Consider the following 23,016-nt stretch of genomic DNA (forward strand, 5'->3'; position numbering starts at 1 on the left):
GAAATGATGCAGGGAAAAGATACAAAATTCAACTTTGCTTTGAAATACTTTCATTGCTCAAAAAGGAGATATGTTTGCACGGGAGAGTGATGAAAATTGTAACGATAACGTTTTCACAAGTTTGTGAAAAAGAACAAAAATCACGACTACAACGTAAGCCGGGAGGAACATGTTGCAACAACTCTTACCCAAAAAAGTTAACTATGTACAAGAGGTTCCCTCAGATTGCCTCAGCACATAGAGTACTCGCAATCAAGCAAGCGAGAAAGGATCTCCTCACAACTTGGCCGTTCATTTGGTTCTGCCCAACAATCTGCACAAGTACCACCCTCGATCAAAGGACAAGAAAGGGTAAAACATTTGGATAAATTTAGCTTTCCGCATATTATTTTTATCATTTGCCAATCATCATCCATAAGATAACACAAATAAATGACACTACTCTTTACAACAATTACTTGATGTGACCTGGAATATCAGAACAAAGTTTAAAATTCACATCATACTATACACAAGTCAAATCACATTTGCTACACATAATGCATGAAAAATCACATAATTCACTGTTATGAAACGTACCAATTATTATTTCTTTTTAATATATGGTATATATATAGTTTTTCTAATAAAAAAAATTGAAAGTCATCATAGTACAAAAGCTGGACTGGCTTGGCCGGTTTGAGTAAAAACTAGGACCGATTTTGCATAGTAATTTTTTGGGGGGTAAACTACATAGTAAATTTTTTAAAATTTAAATGACAGGGAGCATCTTACGATGACCTAAAAGAGACGGGAGTTGACTGTGGTTCTTTTAAGAAGAGATATTGCAACTGCTGATAGTAAGTGAATATTTTCTATACAAAAACATTTTATGATTGGATTTTGAAAGAATTCACTTTCACAAGTTATGTTTACACACAGACCTGCGATAAGCTTGCCTAACGGGCCTTCAGGAATCTCCAGCCTAGATCCCTCGTTGGCAACAGCATAAACCACCTAATTGACACAGAGATTGTAGGATCCAAAGAGTCAATTTTTTTAAAAAAATCAGAATGAAGCAAAAGACAATAATAGAGAGGCCAACATGAAAATGAGATCAATAAAACATACCCTCTCTGGTGGTATGCCCTCCCATGGCCTGTTCAAAGTACAAAGCTCCCACATCAACACCCCTAGGCTAAATATATCGCATTTTTCATTGAATGGTTCATTCCGAATAAGTTCAGGGGCCATCCATTCTGGAGTTCCAGCCGATGAAGTGTCTTTGATGGCAGACTCTGTCATGATCCTTGAAAGACCAAAATCACAGATCTTCACAGTCCAATGCTTATTCACAAGACAATTTGCACTTTTCAGGTCACGGTGAACTATCTTCATTCGGTGTATGCACATCAGCCCCCTACAACACCACCATGGGTGCTCTTTTTATAGTCTTCCAACAAATATGCATGCAAACTGATTTTAAGAGAACAAATAATAGTCTATCTGGCACTGAAATGCATTGAAATATAACCATTTTCATCAACAAAAAACATGGTATGACTGAAATACATTGAAATTGACCATTTCGAGCATGTTTGGTACGTGAAACCAAACAGGTAATTTGTACAGTGTACAGTGTGATGGAGTTGTCCAATAATTAAGTGAAGAAGCTCAGAATTTCTTATGAGTTGTCAAGTCCATTTATCTTCTATTGATGGGGGAAATGCTTGAAAACCGAACCTATTTGCATGTTATATAGATAATCTGTAATCCTTCTCAGCATTTAAAAATCGGTACAAGAAATGAGTTCATCACCATTGCCTCCATCATCCCAACAGAAATGGTTGTGGAATATAGAATTTAAAAACTGTTAAGCATGTAAAGTTGTGGCGAGGATATTATTTTGGAAGGAAATAAGAGAAATAATCCACACCTGCATATATCTCGCAACATCTTCAGTCTTCTCCGCCAGCTAAGCTTCTTCTTCTGGCCGCTCAAGTGGATCAAGTAATACAGTGATCCCATTTCCATGTACTCAGTAACCATTGACAAGCGTGGAGGCCTTGTGCACGCCCCAAGAAATAAAATTACTGCATAAAATATCATTTCCTGATCAAGAGCAGCTTAAATCAAATGAGACGTGCAACAAACGCCTGGAAATAAGAACTCAGTTGCTTTTGCATTAGTGATCATAATATCTAGAAGGCAAGATGAAAGTTTATAGAATGAAAGACCAAAATTAATAGCTTGTGAGGATGAAAGTGAATACCATTTGGATGTCGGAGCCGGCTGGAAAAAAACACAAGAGCATGGAGGTCAGGAACTGTTGGATATAACAGAAAAAAGCTGACAAAAAGTATAACAAATAGATACCTGAGAATTGATATCTCATTGCAGAAATCTTCCATGTTTTCAGCAGTTAAATCTTGCTCCAGAAAAACCTTGATTGCAACATCTGTGCCATTCCAAACGCCACGGAATACTTCTCCAAAAAAGCCTGAAAAAGATTGCAGCAATGATCAGCAAAGCCCTTAAAATCAGTTTCGCATGAAGTTATTCTTTCCTTCTCAATTTCAGTTTCTAATTTAGGGGATTCTTTGCTTTTCTGAGTTACGTCAACAACTCCACCCCAAATTAAAAAAAAATCCGCATGCTTCAAAATCATGACAACATTTTGACCATTTATTATAATCAGCATTCAACAGATAAGAGTTCAAGTGATGTAAGCTAGTCCATTTCACTTCAAGTCTAAAGCTTCCAGCCAGTGTTGCCTTGCATTCTCATTTTTTTTAATTTCTCCTTCCTTTCTTCCAGGTTATATTAAAAAAAAAAAAATTGATTACGAAAAGAGAAAGGGAAAAATAACAGATTCTTAAAAAAAAAAAAAAATCATCCAGGGTGAGTGATCAAAATTCAAATGAATAAAACTAATAATTCCAGGTACAAGAACCAGAAGAATACAAGGGCTGAACCCTTTTCATTTGCAGAAAGCTTGAATAGATTTCAGTAGAAGAAAAAAATCACAACAAAACCTGAGGTTTAGTGTCATTTGAGTTACTGAATGGGGAAAAAGAAAAGAAAAGAAAGACTTCAACCTTTCGACAATAAATCTCGTGAATAAATGAACTACGCAAGGAAAACAAGCAACTTGATATATGCCCGATAGCTTAATGCCATGGACCTTGCTTTGCTGTGTTTGTTTTCTTTCACGACTTGTTTCTTGCCTTTCTCATTCCAAAAACGGTTTTTTTTTTTTTTTGGTTTTTTTTGGGGGAGGGGGGAGGCGGAGCAACAACTGATCTGTCGCAAGCCAACCCAAATCAGAAATGCAGAAATCCAGCCCCATTCACAATCACAACTATTGACCTAAACCCAATTTACACACCAACGATATAAATCATAATGAATTGCACAGTGCAAATCATAGATCATGCAATGCCGATAATTGTTTCAAGTAATGCAATACTTACCGATCCCAACACGTGTTCCAACAGTTATTTCTGATAAGTCAATATTCCATTCTTCATATGGTAAGAGGGGTTTATTATTAAACATTGAAGATTCAAGGACTTTATTCCATGTTGACTGCAGTTCGTTCACGCCATATCTTGATAGTCCACTTCTCTCAGATGTCTGACCCCCATAACCATGCGGTGAAGAGGGTAATGACATTGCTTTTTGGGAATTTACTTCATCAGGTGGAAGAGAATTCAAAGTAGCTCTCTCATGACCATCTCGTTGGAAATTTGACATCTGTTAAATTGCATGGAATCAGATAAACTTGGAAGATATTTGTGCTAAAACTAAATAATAAAGCTTGGTACCATAATCATTAAAAATAATTTTTTAATAATAAAGACACTGTAATCATTAAAAAAATCTTCAATGATCAAACACAATAAATGCAGATAGCAATTATCAGATTCTCATCCTGGTTTATCATTCATTCAACACCAAAATTGACCGTGTTTGGGTACAGTACCATCAATTACATTTACCCTTTTTTTTTCCCATATACAGGGATTTAACCTCAGAATACGGTCAAAACAATATATTACCAGCAACAGAACTAGTAAAAATATGACGGAACCAAAGGTACAGAAAGAAGTAAAACATGTGGAAACACAAGATTATCATTTGCCAACCATGAGAGCTCCTCTAAAGTAGTTTGCAAGACAACAAATTAATTTATTTAAAAGAAGAAAAAGGGGGGGGGGGGGCTAGATCAGTGGACAATAGCATCATTTAACAAATGAAGGCCATGGTCATCTATGATTTTGGAGAAATAATTTAGTAAAATGGGATTGCATAAGATACAATTTTCGTCATACGCTGAAAGATAGACAGAAAGGTTAGATAGAACAGTTCACAAAATAATGCAGACATACATTTTTCTGAAGGTCTCCGATGCTATTTGCATCGTTTGCAGAATCAGAGAATGAGCTATTATCTCCTCGTTCTCTCAGAAGACGATTTTGCTTCAGCGTTTCATTCATCGCACGTACAGCCCTGGATGTATTATAGCCACTTTATATCAGAAAACAGATGATAATACATAAGTTAGTCAAATAAAGATCACCTAAAGATTAAGCACTTGATGAAAGTATAGGTAGCAATATGCATACTTCCTTTTAGTTATTTAGGAACAAGTTGAAATAGTCAATCACCATCTCACAACACTCCATTAAATTAATTCACTAACAATTAGAGTCAGAATACAATTTCATGGCAGCAGGCCAAATAGGGGAAATAATTTCTCAACTACATGGCACCTATAATTTGTGGTAAACAGAACCAGGTAAAAGCAGTCAAGGGATGATCAATGTCATTGTCCCATATACTAAACAAAATACAGTTTGCCAATCTTCAAGGAAATAATGAATACAGATAATGGCAACCTAAACCATTAACTTCAACAGATTCTGTGGCAAACCCCCAAGACAAAGGTCATCTTAGAAAAATATAAATAAAATGAGAGGGGGAGAAAACAGAAAGACTGAACCCTATTAAGTCTAAAATAGAAAATAACAAGTAAAGTTTTTCATACATAAAACCTAAACAACTAGACATGCTACATTCTTAGACAGAATCCAGTGAAACTATCATCACTCATATCCAAGGAACCAACGTGGGCAGGCATGTATCCAAAAATCACAATGAAGCAAGCACAATATAGGAAGTACAATGGAAACATGATCAACCTTACGATATCATCACCAATCTCAGGTGTCATGCTGACACTTCTTCTTCTAATCCTACGAGCTTCTGATGAAGACGCACCATCTGACCTATAGTATAAGGATAATTCAACTTTTAATTCATGCATATATACCTTGGTAGAGAACTATAAAGAACATATGCCTCCAAAGTAAAGACAAACGACCATGAGTGATGATAGTTAGGAAAGAATATTCTTCCCAGTCCTTTGTCCACACCACCAGGAGTGATGATGATTAGGTTATGTTCCTTTTTTTCTTATTTCACTTGTCATTCGGTTGGCAGCTCTCTGGAGACAAATTCATTGCTTTCATCAAAACTATAACTGACACCAACATGCAAATCTTGAAGATTAATGCTACAACCTTGTACAAAGCTTTAAGATAAAGTTTTGCAGAATTATGTGGTATTTAGTGACAATGTGAATTCATGACACAGACAGAAGAGTAGATTCTACCTACAGAAAATCATGTTTGATAAGATTGAATACAGTTAAGCAAGTGTAAGGGGCTTTATTTAAGGATAATATATAAATGTATAGTCTAGTAACAGGTAAAATAATATAACTATTTCAGCTAATAGGAAAGAAAGGAATTACATATTTTTCTTGACAAAGTTTCAAGTACTAAATACTCTGCAATTTATTTTACAATTTATAAACCATACATGTCAGAAATCAACTATAGTTCAATAAATGTTTAATAAATCAAACCAAAAAAAAAAAAAATCAATGACAAGGCAACCAAACGTTGGGTAGAAGAGAAATTAAAAATTTAGTAGACAACAATTCTCATTCAAACCACAGGGAGAACCCAAATATTTAGTTAAAAATAAAGCAGCTAGACAATACAGGAGACTCTAAACATATATGACCACATAAATTTATATCGGAATATAAGCAAATGTTAAGGGACCGTAAAGGCAGGAACCTTGATGCAGCCTCCTCATCAGCAAAGTCTCTGAATACTTTCCTATCACCACTAAGCATGGACCGTCCACGTCCTTTAAATGATGGATGCTCTGGACTGCAAAACATCATTTAAAACAAAAAGAAAAATTATAATAATATAGGAAGTTGCATCAAAATCCAAAACATGATATGATATAATCAGACCAACGTAAAAAAGTTGCAGTGACCCATTCTAGCATGATAGCATCAAATTAGCTCACAGCATGCTACATTTACAGCCAATGGAAAAGCTCCCATCTTCACAAGTGATGGAATGCATTCTGGGAATTTAAGTCCAAGCACAAACACAATGTACACATCACACGCATGCACGCCAATGTAAGATTTACACTCACATCATGAACATTTATAAGAACTGATTTTTATCGATCCACCTAAAAGTTATTTGATATAATTGGGAGTTATAACAACAGGAATTATTTAATACTACTATTTGATGATATGAAGTCATTCCAGACCCAAGAAGAAACCCATAGAGCCAAGTAAAAGAAATTAAAGGAATAATGAATAATCTAACAAACTGGCTCAGAGATTCTAACACAACGACCAGCAAAGCAACAGCATCAGATGTCATATACAAAATCAACATCTGCATGCTCATGATAACAAGAAAACAGGAGGAATTGCAACTAACCTGGAACTTGCTGTCCTTTGTTCAGCAATGACCTTTCTTCGACTACTGCGTCGACCAAATGCAATTGCAATATTGGGTTCACTATGAGACAAACTGAGGGAATTGGCAAAAGAAATTCAACAAGAAACCATTGGCAGTTTATAATTTGAGATAAAAATGTTTCACCAACTATTTAACAGATTGAACCTGATGACATAACAATTTAAAACTGAAATTAAAAAAGGAAAAAAGGGGAAAAGAAAGGTGGGGAAACAACCGCTTCAAGTGAAAAGGAGATGGTGAAAAAAGGCTGGAAATAAAGTTCTGGGTGTAGCAACGTAAATCACTACCTCAATTTCCTATCCAGACTGGTGTTTGCTCGTAACATCAAATTTCGCAAAGAAAGGCCTGATACATTTGAAGGAGTATCAAATCTCCTCTGGAATGGGAGGTTCTCCTCCTTTTCAGCGCTGTAATAGAAGACCATGAAGATAAATGCCAGCCCACTTGACAACACTCAGAATTAGCATGAACAGATTCACGTAGATGCCAGAATATCACAATCGACTTATTCTTAAAAAGGTGGGCATTCAATTTAGGACCAATGGTAGTGAGAGACTAACTTGACTAAATTAAGTCAATGCATAACCAGAGATTGAAATAAAAAGTATGAAAGCAAAAACTTAAGTGCAGCCATTACACCTGTCAGGATCCACTTTCTCTGAAACCCCATATAAAGGACTGTTCGGTTCTAGTGGTGAATCACAGGAATCATTTTCTGCAGAATCACTCTCTCCTGCTGCAGAAATATGTGTCATGAAAATTGCCTTGTTTGATCGAGGTAATAATTGACCAGGGCATCTCATGAGATCAACGAGCAGTTCCACAGAATTTAGTACAACAATAACTGACATATGCTTGTATGAGTCCACACATTCAACAACCCCATCGTTTGGCAAACCCTGTCAATGAAAATGATAAAACAAGTTGAATCGTCCAAAAAGTAGATATCGTGATTAAAATGGGATGTTTATTATGACCTCTTATATTAGTTGTGAGTATAAATATGATAGTGAGTATTAAGCATACGAGCAGAAATTAGTGCTTACCACCATGAGCCTACTTTCAAGACCTACGGTATCTGCTAACACTTTAAATAAGATTGCTCGAGGACAGCATGAGCCATTCTTTATTTGTCCGAGTATCTGGGCACCTCGATTCTCAAACATGTGGGAGGTTTCCTCTACTACAGCTTTTGCTGGACTTTCCACATTTGATCGCTTATAAAAATCAGAAACCTGTACAGACAAAGTGATCAACATGGACATGAAACACCCTGGCTAGAAAATTCATTAAAAGATGAATATAGGCAATGAGATGAAAATATCACACATGATGGTTCCTAAATCCTGTAATGTCCACCAACATTTTAGTAATAATGATGAAATGATTGTGTTAGGAAAAAAAAGCCAGCTCACTGAAGTCAGACAGCAAAAACTGAGCAATGCAGATAACTAAAATAAGCAAACTTCAAGAAAACACTTAGCATCATGTAGGTTTTAGGAGTTCGCTATCAGATTCTCTAATAAAGACATGGCATGTGGACTTTTTTCCTTTTTTAAAGCTTAGAACCACATCAATGGATTTACCAAAAAAGTTCCTCCACATGCTAAATTTTTATAAGAGAACCTGATAGCAAACAACCTTGCTTAGGTCTGGTCTGTAAATCTAACACATTATTGGAGACAAATAAGATTGGATGAACTTATAAAATACACTTCAATACAATTTCTATGAAGGGATAAAAGCTTTTAGCAAAATGGTAATAGGACCACAGGCATATATAAGCTGTCCTTAAGACTGAGAACAGAAGCTACACAATAAAATCCAGTAACAATACATACTAGTCCAGCTATCTTTTTTATTATCGCAGCTGGATTTGAGTTCAATCCTTTAGCTAGGGCCACGATCAATTGCTTCAACATAGATAATTTTTTATCTTTCTCTGCGTCTACCAAAATGACATCAGCCTTTAGACCCTCTCCACCCAAAGCATGAATCTCATCCATGGTAGGAATATTATCAAAAATTTCCTTGAGCCTTTTATCCTGCACATTATCAGACTAAACTATTATTACATGACAGAAAAGTTAAAGTAAACACCATTTTGCTTACGCACCAAATACAAGGATACGACCAACAAACTCAAATAATGATAAGTGATTAAGAAGTTATTGAACAGCATATCACAACCAAAATCAAGTAAAAGCTACAAGCAGAGATAGGTAACTGAAGAACCTAAAGTCCTAAACTAAATATACTAAACAGAGAAGGTTGAAATACGATAACCTTCTCACATTCAAACAAACAAGTCACCGAATATTACACTTTGCATGAAATATATGTATGCAAAATTTAACCAATATGAATTCCCAATCTCACTTAGTTTTCCTCTCTTCATGCAAAATCAAATAATCCTTTCTTGAGCAATTAATGACGCCTGTAGCATGCAAACTACTAAAATAAGTCAGAGACAGATAAGGTATTGCCTATGAAACCTTTCAAAGTAAAAGGATGTTTAAGTTAAACACCAAAACTTTAGCTCTTTCATGCACAGTCGCCACTCCAGGAGCATCTCAGAGATAGTTTTTCTTTTTTCCCAGTGAAAGAGATATTAGTATTTTACAGCAACAGACGACAAGATTGTCATAAAGATAATATCCAAGACAAAGGACCATAAGTTTCTCCTTTGACCATTATCCGTGACATGATAAACCCACAACATTCACTTATTGAAGATAGTGAAGGAACCAAAGCATTTTATGCCAGGGCTTTGCACTTTAAATTTGTTTCCCATTTGAATTCACCAGAATCCATGTTAGTTGTAGCCCTAGCCCTCATCTCATCTTTGCCATTTAGATACCATGCTTGACAGCAGATAGCATCTACCACAAAATCTACTAGAACTGTATATTATATCATGAAAGCATTAAAAAAAAAAAATACAGCAAAAGATCCTTAAACTTACATAATCAGACATCATGTACATGGAAGATTCACTACAAAGACAGATCTTGAATTCCATTTTTGACAAAAGATACACTAAAGGAGAACAAGCAGAAGATTGGATATTAGGATACACAAAGGAGAAATTCAGATACAAAGAAATGCAAATCATGCCTAAATAAACATGGGATCTTTTCCTACTCATCCCTTGTAACAATACTAAAAAAGAAAGTACCCTGCTAGCATGTGTATTAAGAATTTTAAAACATGAACCATCAAAATGCTTTATGCAAGAAATTTATTAGATGTGAGATTGAAAACTTAAAGAAGCTAAGAAAGCAAAGAAAATAAAAACTAACAATAGGAGTTCTCAAGACAGTACTTTCGAAATAAATTTCATCAAAACCAGGATGCAGATTGTGAAACAAAAGAAAAGGTTATCAAGTGCAAAACTATATTGCACGGGAAATGCTGGCAAAAAAGCAACCAAATATCTGCACCAAGAAGAAAAGGTATGAATAGATACTCACGGAAATGACCGAATAAAAACCATTTGGTATTGGTTCTGCAAGCATTCCAGTGCGCCAGAAGATTTGTGATGCTTTATAAGGTGACAAAACATCTTGCTCAAAATGTCTAGGTGATCCTTTATTATTTAAGCTCTCTTCTTGAGAACCCAGAGAAACAGATCCAAATTTTTCAACAAAGTCTGAGGGCCACCATGAAGAGTTTGATGGCCCTTGTTCTGCAGGCCCTGCATCATTTCGTCTCTCATCCATGTCCTTGTGTATTTGGAATGTAAAATCATTTCGTCACAATTCTTAACCCATAAGAGGCATCAACAAGCTAAAAGTAATTTGGTAGTTTCAGCCACTTGAGCTGGAGTCCATGTGACATGCATGAACCAAAGTACCAAACAAGATATACGACATCAATCTGAAAAACAACATCAGAATTTGAAAGGAAAGCAAATCTTAAAATATTATATACTACATGGAAGCAAAGCATTCAAATTGAGAGAAAATAAGATTGCCATAAAAAATAAAACATGAAAATTTGTTCAATGCCCTAGTTCCACCATTGTTTCAATATGCCACGTGAAGAAAACAGACATGACTTGTATTCTATCTCACACTTTCAAAGGAATATAGAAACTGTAAGGCTAATGACCATCGAGACGTTCTGTTGAGTATTGACCGTTTCCAACTCAAAGCACGTTCCCCTTAAAACACAGAGAAATCAGAAATCATTGTTCCTTACATCAAGGATGCAGCTACTGACCCAACTTTCTCATGAAAAATATCCAAAAGCCTAGCTTAAAGGGAGGAACTTGCTTTCAAAGCAAGGGTGTGAACATGGTCATACGACAAAATATTCAAATAATCAGCCCATTATTGTGACTAACAAAGATTTCACATCTTTGTATATATACCACACTTCCATACATGTGTTGTTTACAATTAATATAATTCCTAAATGGCTGCACATCCATATTAAATTTCATTTTTTTTTCCTGAGGTGAAAAATCTTTAACGTATTATATGACATTTTCTTTATTTAGAAAACAATCTTTTGGTGACAGAAAATAGTAATTCAATCACCTCATGCACAGCCAGCAACAATTTGTGTATGAAAAAGATTAAGGTATCCAAGTAAGGTGAGCTCCACTAAATCAAGGGGGGAAAGTTTACCTTAGATCCAACACACAAGTATATATAATACTATGCTATTAAGGCAAGTACTACTGTAGCAGTTCTAAAAATACTATTACTGAATTAATCACAAGGTTCTCAATACTTCCTGATTTGAAGTATCTTCTTGCTCCATGATCAATCATTTCCCCTCCTTTTTTTGCCTTTTTGGCTTCCTTTCATGGTTTCTTCATTTCTTTAAGATACAATATATAAAGTAACATTTGAAACAATTTAGTTACACTAATTCCTTTTATAGATTCGTCAAAAGCATTACTAATCCTACCTTGTTTCAAGTATCTTCATTTTTATTAGAATTGAAATGACCAACACCCTTAAATTTCCAACTAAACCAAACTATCCCAACTCAAGTCTATTTTCTTCTTGTTTTTTGATCAAAGTTTCTTTCACATTTTCTGCTTTTTCTTCCCTTTTAGGTTCCTTCACTCAATTTAGGTTCAAAATAACAGGGAATGTCAATGATTTCCATTTCCTTCATTTATCAATTTATTTCGTTCTTTTCTTAGATGCTGATCTCTCTAATAAGGACCATCACTTTTCCTCCTTCTCTTGGTTATTACACCAAGAAAGCAATGATTGAAATAGGAAAGGATTGCAAGACCGTCCATTGAGAAGGGACAAACCTAATTACTCCAGCAACAATAATACAACGCAGAAACCGCCTATTCTCGCATCCTGGATTGGTATGAAAATTCGTAGCACCAAAAATTTCAAAAGAAAAATCAGGGCCACTGTTAAAGAAACCATAAAAATCAACTGTATGCAGTAAAAGCTCGTAATTCTGACGTTCAGCCTCTGCAAGGATTCAGTTTTTAAAATTGAAACTCACAAAAGAAACAGATATCAAGTTCAACAGCATTAGAATCAAATTATTGCTGATGAGACGTGCTCACTCCCAAAGAAAGCCAATTCATAACAAAACTGAACTCCAGTGAGGCTAAATCGCCACATGAGTCCAAAAACAAAATTTATATTCCTCTGAAAAACCGTTAATTCCCCAATGCTAACAAAACCACCGGAAAACTCGCACCAGGAATCCAAAGTCATCAGAAAGACGAAAGAAACATAACTGAATTCAAATTGTCAACACAAAATGACAAAAAAAAAAAAGAAAGAAAGAAAGAAAAAAAGGCCCGGAAAACAATCATCAAGAACACACACGAAAGAAAAGATGAGTGATATACCTCCAGAAGATCCAAGCATTTGAGCATAAATCCCGTATCTGGTGCAAAAGCATTAGAATCTCAGTTCATCCACACGAAGGGCATCATCATCATTCATTCATTCATTCATTCCCCAGTTATTATAGAACTGAAGTAGTCAAGTCAGCGACAGGAATATGAATGGCGAGAGAGGGACACTGTGTGTGATGGAAACGAGGAAATAAAAGAGAGGTTCGGGATTTGATTTTTGGGAGACGTATTTTTTTGATTGATCGAAGAAGAAAGCGATGGGCTTATATTTCAGGGAGTTGATGTGGAGTGAGGAAGGGAGGAGGTGAGAGAGGTGTGGTGGGTCACGTGCAGTGCAGGCCACCTCTCCCCCATGGCGGTATGTATATGTGTACGTTTGTATGTATTCGCAGTTTCACTCATTCACAAGTCACACCGCTTCGCTCGCTTGAAACAAGAAAATGCCCCTATTTATTGTACACAATGCAAATCCAAATTTATAAATGCTGAAATAAATTCTAATTGATTGTTTAACAGTTTGTTTGTTATGTTTATCCTTCGGAGACCATTTTTTTCAGCTGAGTTGGTCTACGTGCATTGTTCTGGATCGCATGAATGAATTGCAATGTTTATCAATTATAAAGGGTTATTTTCTTTGACATTAAAATTGATGATTGGTGGCAATGTTATTTTTTGAATGAAATAAATGTTTCCTTCATTTGTCGACTTTTGATGATTTTCATCTATTCAGAATACTATATTAAGAAATTAGTCATCATGATTTTAACAAATCGAGAGGTTAGATAGTCGAACATATTCATGCATGCATTGTCTATATCCATGAATTTCTTTTGTCTACGAGTTGATTGACTTTAAAACCACCCATGCATCATCATATATGATTTAATATTTTTATGAAAAATTGAGCTTTTAAAAACCAGCAATAGTATAATTCATGTTATAGACTGTATGTAATGTATAAAAAAAAATACGTATGACTCATAGATATTTCACTCCTAACAGTTATTATAACTCTTTGGAGAAAGTCTTAAAAAAATAATTAATGATATTTAAGTCATTCAAAAAAATGAGTTATAAGTATTGAGTCATACAATTATAAACATGAATTATAATTGTAAATTAAAAATAACATTGAGAATTTACATGCTTTATTTATAAATTGAAACATCTAAACTTGTAATTGTTTGAATTAATCTTGACAACTTAACTTTTAAAACATTTTATTGGGAAATCTGGAAAATTTTTTGCATGGACTACCTCATCCATTTTTTATCCAATAAAATTACATTAGTTCAATTAAATAAAAGCTTACTCCCTCCAATCTAAAATATAAACATTTATCTTTAATTAATCTTAGTTAAAAATATAAACAATCTAGTGTGTATGAAAATTTTTCATTTTACTCATTATATTTATTAACGTAAATATTTGTATAAATATATCTCCAACTTATCATATAGCGTGTTGGTAATTGTGTTAGAAGTAAAAAGAAAAAAGAATATATATTTTTGTGTGGATGCATGAGAATTTTATTAGCTAGGATGAATTTAGAGGGAAAAGCAGGAGTGCTTGCCCCGTCACAAGATTTTCCCAAAAGATACTTAGTTTTTTTACTTGTAAAAATGTTAAAATTAATTCTAGCCCCATACTATTATGTACTATTGCCTTTTGGCCCAATGCAATTGTTTCTGGTTCCATCCCTTTTTATTGGTATGTGAATTTATTTAAAAAAAATTATCTATATTTTGAACCGCAGGGAATATGCGTTGTTATTTTTAATAATTTTGTTTTTATAATAAAGTGTTTCTTTAATTTATTGTATTTTTGCCATCTATCATTATCAATATAATTAATTTATTTTTACAATTATTTGATATGGTATGTTTTTATTGAATAATATACAAATAATATGGTATACTGACTCCATCCAAAAATTTCGCTCATTTTCTATGCTTCAATTCTTTCTCTCTCTTTTGGTTTAATTACTATCCATCTTTAAAATTAGATATCATTAAATCACAGAGCATAGGCTTGACTAAAAAGAAGATTTAGCATTTTCATTATTATTTTCTCTCAATTTTCAAAAACTATACGTGAGTCAGACTTTTTTTATATACGTAAATATTTCCTTATTGGAAGTAGTGCCGTAAAATATTGGACACTTCCTGCAAGCCAATATTCATCCAAGATGTCGGACATTTTGCAGAAAATTAATAACATTAATTTTTTTCTCATTTTCATAAATTTCTCCAATAATTATATTGTAAAGAGTGATCATATTGAAAAAATAAAAGCACATCATATTTATCTTATTTATTGTAGGAAAAAAAAGGCTATATATTTATTTTATTTTTGAGAAATAAATTACCAAATATATAAGGAAGTTACAAACATTAATACAACTAAAGATAAATTTAAAAACCAAAGTGTATAATACTTTGATCATATTTATAAGTTATTTTTAACATATTTTACGTGTATCAAAAAAAAATCTTAAAAATTATTAACTCTGTCTTAAAATTTAATAAATTATTAACTTTGCTCCTATTAAATATACACATTTTAATAATATATTTTCTCTCTCTAACTTTTAATGGAAGATAAAAAAAATTTATGATAAAAATTTAATGACGTAACTTATAAATAAAATTAAAAAAAATTCCCTTATCTCTACTCTATAAATAAGATAAGAGGGAGTACCAATTAAAATTAACATAAATAGTGGGAGCTCTCATCTTTGAAAGAAGTAGTTGAGAGTTTAAACCCATCCTAAAGCGCATTAGAAAAATACATAATCTGAATCTGAAGTCCTAAAGCGTGCGAGATATCAATCAAATTGTGTTTTATTTTCGGCCAAAAAACTATGAACTTACTGTAGGTGGGCCACGCGGGTTAATTCAGTGTAGATCTTATTTATCTATGTATGTACATGTACGTTCGTCCCAAAAAAAAAAGCATGTACATGTATGTACATATATTACAATATTGATTGAATTTTTTTGCAACGTACGATATAAGAGATGAAAATCATTTTTCCTTTTCTTTAATAAAAAGTGAAATATGTATAATAAAATGTTTTAAAAAGTTAGATAATAATAATATTTAAGGAAGAAAGGGAAGCAATAAAAATATCTAATAAATATACAGAGCTATATTAAGAAATAGATTTCTCGTTGAAATGGTAGAGAATGTATGCTATGTTACGAGTCAAAACTTTTGACAAAAAACTCCCAACTTCATCCCTTAATTCAGTTTCAAACCAGAGAAAATGAATCCATTCAAATTAAAGGTCATTCAAATTTTAATTTCAATTTTGCAGCACTGATGAAACTAATAAAGCATGAATCTACACACAATAGAAAATCCCTGCAATTTCAAAAATAGAGATTTCTTGGGGAAAAAAATTCTTGAACTTTTGGCATTCCATCCGCTATGAAAGAGCGAGTACTAGGTCATTTTTCTGACAATCAATAGTATATTTACATCAAAGAAACTTAAAATTGATAAAGTAAGTAAAACAATAATCGCTACAGAAGACTTTTGTGGTTTTTTCTGTACTAAATCTAATTGGTACAGTACTGGTGGGGCCCATCTGGTCAATGGGCCCGGGCCAGTTCATCGTTCATACCCTCGATCGAGCTGCCATGCACGTGGGGAATTAATTAGGTCAAGTTGCTTTGCTTCTCATGTTTCCAATTCATCGATCATCCGTGGTTGTTTTATCTGGAAGATAAACTAATAAAAAATATAATTTTTTCGAGATCCAATCTTTCTTTATTACCAGTAAACAACTGGTGATCAACATATAAAAACCATGGTTGAATCTGATTTCTTTAATTATTAGGATTATTGTACGTATAAGAACAATTACATTATTTGAAGAAATTCCAATTCGAATATGCGTGTCTGGTGTGAATTAGCTTATGGCACCTAACCGGGATGGGATTTAGTATTTTTTTTTAATTTTTAATCAACTCTTTGTAATCACAAGATTGTGTATAATTTAATATGTTAATGATTTTATATTTTCAATAATATTATGTTTAATCATTGAACCACACAAAGAATGAATGATCAAAATTGTGATTAGATTGATTATAAACAAAATATTGCATTAATTTATCAAGGCACTAATTCAATTAGCAAAATTAATCTTATTTTCAATATTATATATCCAACTCTTCATTGTGAAAGTAATTGATTGTTAGTATTAGAGGTGAAGAAAGAAGTCACACTTTTAGAAAATAGAAAATGAATTAAAAATATATAAAGTTTATGGCGTGTCTAACTAAATGGCTTAATTATTTTGGTAAAATAAATTGCCCTTAACCATACTTAACATAAAGAATTTAATATGATATCATAAGCTATTTGAATGGGGAACAAAAAAATTGAGAAAAGGGAAAAAATTAAAAAAATAAAGATGAAAATACAAGAAATTAAATAGTATAAGAAGAAATTAATTAGACATAAGACTTATGAGAGTTAAAAACAAGTACAAGCTGAGGCACAAAAAAAAATGAAAAAACAAGAAGGAAAAAAAAGAAAAGTAATAAGAAAAATATTAGAGATAAAGAAAAAAGTCTCACATCCAAGAGATAGATTAAAAATATATAAAGTTTAGGATGTATTTGTTAACTTAAACTATTTTGATGAATTAAACTATCATTAAGCATACTTAATAATAATTAGATGATGAATAACATTTTTAAAATACAACTCCATCTCCCAGTAGTTTTCATTGTGGGGAAAATATCATTTTAATGATGGTGGAATCAATAAAAGATTTTGAGATGTCAACGGACTGCTTTGAAAATGATTTTAGCTAAAAAAGACTATAATGACCCTTGCCTTTTTTTTTTTTAACTTATCAACTAGCGAATATTTCATTATTAAATGCAAGTAGATACTTGTTAATTAATGAGTGCTTGCTTGTTAAAGCATAATCTACATATACTTGTTTCTTCCCATGTACAACTAAGTTTTTTTAAATTATTGAATTTATCAATTAGCGAATGGCTTATTGTTAAATATGAATGAGTATTTGTTAATTGATGAATGACTACTTATTGAAACATAATTTATAGTTGTCCCTTCTCACAACCAAATTTTTTTATATTATTAAATTTGTCAATTAACGAATGGCTTCTTATTGCAAATGAATATTTATTAATTAATGACTAGTTACTTATTGAAATATGATTTACAGTTATCCCTTCCTGTAATTAGATTATTGAACTTGTCAATCAACAAATATAATGAATGGATATTTGTTAGTTCATGAATCACTACTTGTCAATTAAAAAAAAAAAAAAGAAAGGCAAGGGTATTATACTTTTTTGCCATCGAAATCACTTTTAAAGCAATCTCCTAATCTTGTAATAATATTTTATAATTTTTTATCTTTAATTGATATTAAATACGTTTAGTGGTTATTGAATGATATTATTTCTTTATTGGGTTTTGTTTTTAAATTTTATAATTTATTTTTTAGCTTTCCTTCCCTTCTATCTGTTCTATTTAAAATAGTGTCCCTTTATTTTGAAAATTATTCAAAAAGAGACCACAAGTTGGCATTAGCAGCACTAATTTTGCCGAGGTCCAGTGCCCTAATTAATGATTGTCCGACGCCCTTCTCCCTCTCACTCCATCTCACGTGTTTTCATTTCAAGGAAGTGAGATTCATTTTTTTGTTTTTTCAAACCGGACTTTTTAATAAAAAAAATATAAATTTTTCCATTTTTCTTTTGATAGCAAGGGTGCAACCAAACTATGTTTGGTGTGGGTTATCACAATCAACTAAAAAAAAAAAAAAGTTCAATATCATGAGGTGGAGAAGTAAATGAATAACAAAACTAGGCCAGCGCCTCCAAGTGAGCTCAGAAAATTGATCTGCTGCTGCATTGCCCTCTTGATTAATGTCTTATAGAAACCTCCTAATATCTTTGCCAAGTCTGATGAATTTTCTCAATAAGGGTGAAATGTTGATGCAAAGGATTGCAAAATTCTCAAATTAGGTGAATAGCTTTGATGGAGTCACTCTCCATGATAACTTTCCCATAACCCAAGTCTCAAGTTTCCTTCAATAAATTTTTCTAGGTCAACATGTTTTTTTCTCGCCATTTATGATAGGTTTAACAGTGTTAAGACTGCTTCATCAAAATTAAGTAATTAACACCGTTTGGACCTGCTCATAATCCTGTTGAATCTTTTTCAAAATAAAGCGGTTAATGTTTCAGTCGAAGCGAAAAAAAAAAAGTAATAAATCACGAAAGTAAACTTTAGATATTAAAAACAAAACGTGTATAATTAAAATATAGGGAGTTCTAGTGGTATTTTTCCTTCATTAAATGATCACTTAAAATTCAGTTCGTTTAATAACTAACAAATTTTAAAATAACTATTTTGATTTTGTGTATGTAATGAATATAATGATTACGTGCAGTAACAAATTTATTCAGTTAAGTAGTATTCTATAATTAGTATTCACGACTTACATAAAATTAAAAGTATTCGATCACTCAAAAGTTAATGTTGAAGATATGCGGCCCAAAAAAAAAAAGTTGATGTTGAAGATCCAATCACTTGTCATCATAAATTCAATCTTGTATTTGATGCAAGAAAAAAATATATATTATACGCGCATTAAAAATCACGAACTCTTAGTATTTACAAAAAAGAAAAAATTAATTATTGAATTCCCATAATTTTATTGAGTTTTACTTTTAATTTATATAATTTTTTTAATGTTTAATTCTTATAGTTTCAGAAAGATTAAAAGATTTTTGTCTTTCAAGTACTATAATTTTAGTTTTTTTAGGACTAAAAATGTTAAACAAAATTATAAGAATTAAAAATAAAAGTCAATAAAACAAAAATGGCTGATAGTTATATTTTACCTCACAAAATTTATAAATAGTTTGCCATGTTATATATTCCATACGAATACATTACGTACACATTAAAACATGTACTGCCATGTTATATATTTCCATTACATTGTGTACACCGGAAAAGGAGTATATATGTTAAACATATATATTACATGCAATATTATTTCTTATTTTTCATTGATATAGGTTGAAACCGAGACATGGATTTAAGTTGCTTTGTTGGAAAAGGATGGAGAATTCTTGGTTGCAACGACGAGTAAAGTTGCGAGGCAATATGCTTTTGTTTCCTGCTAATTGCTTCCCTTTGCACCAAGAAAGAGAGATGAAGCCGCAGTATTTGACAATATGCCATTTCAGAATATAAAGTTTTTATGTTTTATATTGAACGAATATTGGTTATAATTTTTATTAGATATAATAGTATATATTAACTTTAACTAATAGGCACGAGTTTTAGTAGAAGAGGTTGTGACTATTTAAGCATGAAATTTCAGTTAACAAGTTCATACATGTGAATGCAGAAAATATTAAAGAGAGAGTTATTCCTAATTAAGTATGACAATGTTTGAATATGACTCAACTCGCTAGTCATATAAAAAATATATATTAATTTTATTTTTGAAATATATATTTATTACTCCCTCCATTCTAGATTACTCCCTCTAGTCCTATTTATAGAGTAGAGAGAAGAGAATTTTTTTTGTTCTATTTATAAGTCACGTTATTAAATTTTTATTATAAATTTTCTTTTTTACCCTTCATTAAATGTTGGAGAGAGAAAATATATTATTGAAATGTGTATATTTAATAGGGACAAAATTAAGAACTTATTAAATTTTAAGATAGTGTTAATGAATTTTAAGATTTTCTTTTATACTAGTGAAACATGCTGGAAGTGACTTATAAATAAGATCAAAGTAGTATAAGACAATACTAGAACTTGAAGGTATTTTGTTATCCCAAAGTATAAGGTAATTTGACAAAAATGAGCTTTTATTAATGATGCTCTTTCAATATTACTTTTTAAGTTGAGAGAAAATTGAAATAGCTGTAGATTTAAATTTATATTAAATGGAGAGTAGTGTTGGAAGTTTATATTTTTGTTTTAAAAAAGTATAAATCTATAAAGTGTCATTAATTATTGTCATATTGAATTATATTGATATGTGTAATTTTGCCTCAAGTTATAGGATGGAGGGAGTATTTGATTGTAATTTTCAAAATACCTGGTTAAGCAAACAAATATGTATCACATTCAATTTTTTAAAAATAATGACGAAAAAATGAATATTATTTCACTAAATTTAATTAAGTATATATATATAACTTTAGATTAATATGTTATAATTTTGACAAAACATATATGTTGTTTTAGTAAAAAAAAACATATATGTTGAAATAGATCTCTAATGGAAACTTTTACAGCAACAATAAATTAAAAAATGATTATTATTTTTGCGCGAGCTCCAGTATTGTGGCATACAAGTCTTTGATCCATGCTGGTGGGCAAGCTATTGGGGACACTTCTTTCTGGGTATATCTCTAATTGAAAATTTAATCATTGCTGCATATCTAAAATTAAAAAAAGAAAAATTGATGATAAATAAATAATAAAAACAAATATCTTGAGGATGACAGTGACTGACATTTTCAAACACAAGTGAGGCTCGGTGATAATAATTTGAATCTGAAATTATTGAACATAATGGCATATAAAGTATATATTTACTTTTGGGAGGGAAAATATTCGAAAGCAACCCAGGGTCGTCAAAAAGAGTCAATTAACTTTTTTTTTAATCACTTTTTTAAAAAATCGAACATGTCGATTTTGACTCTGTGAATTAAATTAATATTCAAGAAAAGGCCTTCAACTGCAACCCTTTAATTTGCAATAATGATTGTGAACATATCATAATAGAAATTGGATCGCTTTTATAAATAAAATAAAGTTGGATTGGAAATGGAGCACCATGCATCAATTACCATATGCCCTCGAGAAATTATTAGATGCTCCCTTACTAGAAGTAACTCAAGTTGTAGGGAGGACGATAGTGTTATAAATTAAAACCTTTCCAACATAGTTAAAAGAAAAAAAAAAAGGAAAGAGGAACTAGTGATGCTTTAATTGAGTTAAAAAAAATCAATATCCATTAAAATATGGTTCTTTAATTTTTTTATTGTGTATGAATATTCCCTTGTTAAACACAATCTCTTTTTTATAAGTTAAATGTGAGTATTTCTTTCAGTAAAAATTTAAATTTTAATTTATTACATTGTGAAAAACTAGCTTAACACTTTTGCTCAATTTAATTCCTATTAATTTGATATAATTAATTGGGTGTTTACCCTTCCATCAATGTTAAACAGCATATGAATCCTATTTGTTGCAGTCTACAAAAATAATTCATATAAGTGACACTAATTTTTATAGTAAATTGAGATATGTACGTGTCATCACTCATATTGTCATATTATTTATACACTATAATAATATTTTCTGGCAAGATAAATAGTCTGGTGAAAACTGGATGTGCGTGTGGAGGAAGAGATAAAAATATTAATCTATTCAATTTACATTATTTCACTAAACAGAAAATAAATGACACAGTAATCGGAAAATATCATTGGGGTTAGGTTTCTTCATTTACATCCTTTAAACCTCTATCCAAACATATACTTGTGGAAAATTCAAAATTGGCAGTTCTTATCAAAGATTCTTTTCTACATATAAAAGCAAGATGGATAGTCTAACATGATATGAAAACAATGAAGTCACTTATCTACTTTTTCTTTCATTCTTTGCATTTGAATAATTGGTTTCAGTTTTCATTAGGGCATTAATCTCTCCAAGTTTGTCTTCTAATAACGACATGTGGCAGCCTATGGATAATTTAGTGCCCACGGTTGACTAATTTTGTCCCTTCACTCACGCATCATGATACTTCTGGTCAGAAACAATCTGTGTGTGTGTTACACTGTTACTGTGATATATGATACTTTTAACCAAAAAAATAACAAATCTAAAAAAAAAAAGGGTTTACAGTTACCAGTGATTTAGGTCCAAAATCTTCTATTCCGAAATTGATTTTTACATCAACGCAAATCATTAATGGATGAACGGACTTTTTTGTTTCACCGTAATAGAAATAAAAGGAAATTTCGAGGTTAACATGATTTAAAAAAATAATTTTCTCACTTTTTATTATAAAATACTTCTAACCATCTCACAAGAATGAAAATTAAGAAGCGGTTAAATTATTAATTTTGTATAAACTAAAGTTAACTTGAATATTAAGGGCTCTTGTACGTCACTTAAATAAATTGTTGGTAATTTGAATCTAAGCCTTATGTATATAACAATTTAATTAGGAGAGGCAAAGGTCATGTAAGGTCTCCCTTACCTAATCATGTTTAACTCCAAAATCAAGAT

The 23,016-nt window shown here is 31.8% G+C and overlaps 1 protein-coding gene across 4 annotated transcripts; it reads right to left on the reverse strand.

The window, feature by feature from the left end:
* Positions 1-27: 27 nt before the first annotated feature.
* Positions 28-13,000, reverse strand: LOC129313354 (probable serine/threonine-protein kinase SIS8). Of its 4 annotated transcripts, XM_054956362.1 has the most exons (18): positions 12,685-12,999; positions 12,124-12,175; positions 10,319-10,724; positions 8,687-8,890; positions 7,892-8,080; positions 7,485-7,744; positions 7,133-7,252; positions 6,804-6,896; positions 6,129-6,224; positions 5,184-5,270; positions 4,371-4,491; positions 3,453-3,735; positions 2,356-2,479; positions 2,252-2,271; positions 1,916-2,072; positions 1,111-1,399; positions 924-996; positions 28-313 (listed from the first exon to the last, which is right to left on the reverse strand). In XM_054956362.1, exons 3-18 carry the CDS (start codon positions 10,565-10,567, stop codon positions 231-233), a joined length of 2,448 nt encoding a protein of 815 aa, XP_054812337.1. In that variant the 5' UTR covers positions 10,568-10,724; positions 12,124-12,175; positions 12,685-12,999; the 3' UTR covers positions 28-230. The 4 variants fall into 4 exon arrangements, with proteins under 4 accessions (XP_054812337.1, XP_054812338.1, XP_054812335.1 ...); XM_054956363.1 differs by lacking the exon at positions 12,124-12,175 and having other exon boundaries at positions 6,804-6,848; positions 10,319-10,570; positions 12,685-13,000; XM_054956360.1 differs by lacking the exon at positions 12,124-12,175 and having other exon boundaries at positions 10,319-10,570.
* Positions 13,001-23,016: the final 10,016 nt, after the last annotated feature.

The sequence above is a fragment of the Prosopis cineraria genome, unplaced genomic scaffold (assembly GCF_029017545.1).
Source record: "Prosopis cineraria cultivar Desert tree isolate PC_DT_omini unplaced genomic scaffold, ASM2901754v1 PC6, whole genome shotgun sequence".
Lineage (NCBI taxonomy): Eukaryota > Viridiplantae > Streptophyta > Magnoliopsida > Fabales > Fabaceae > Prosopis > Prosopis cineraria.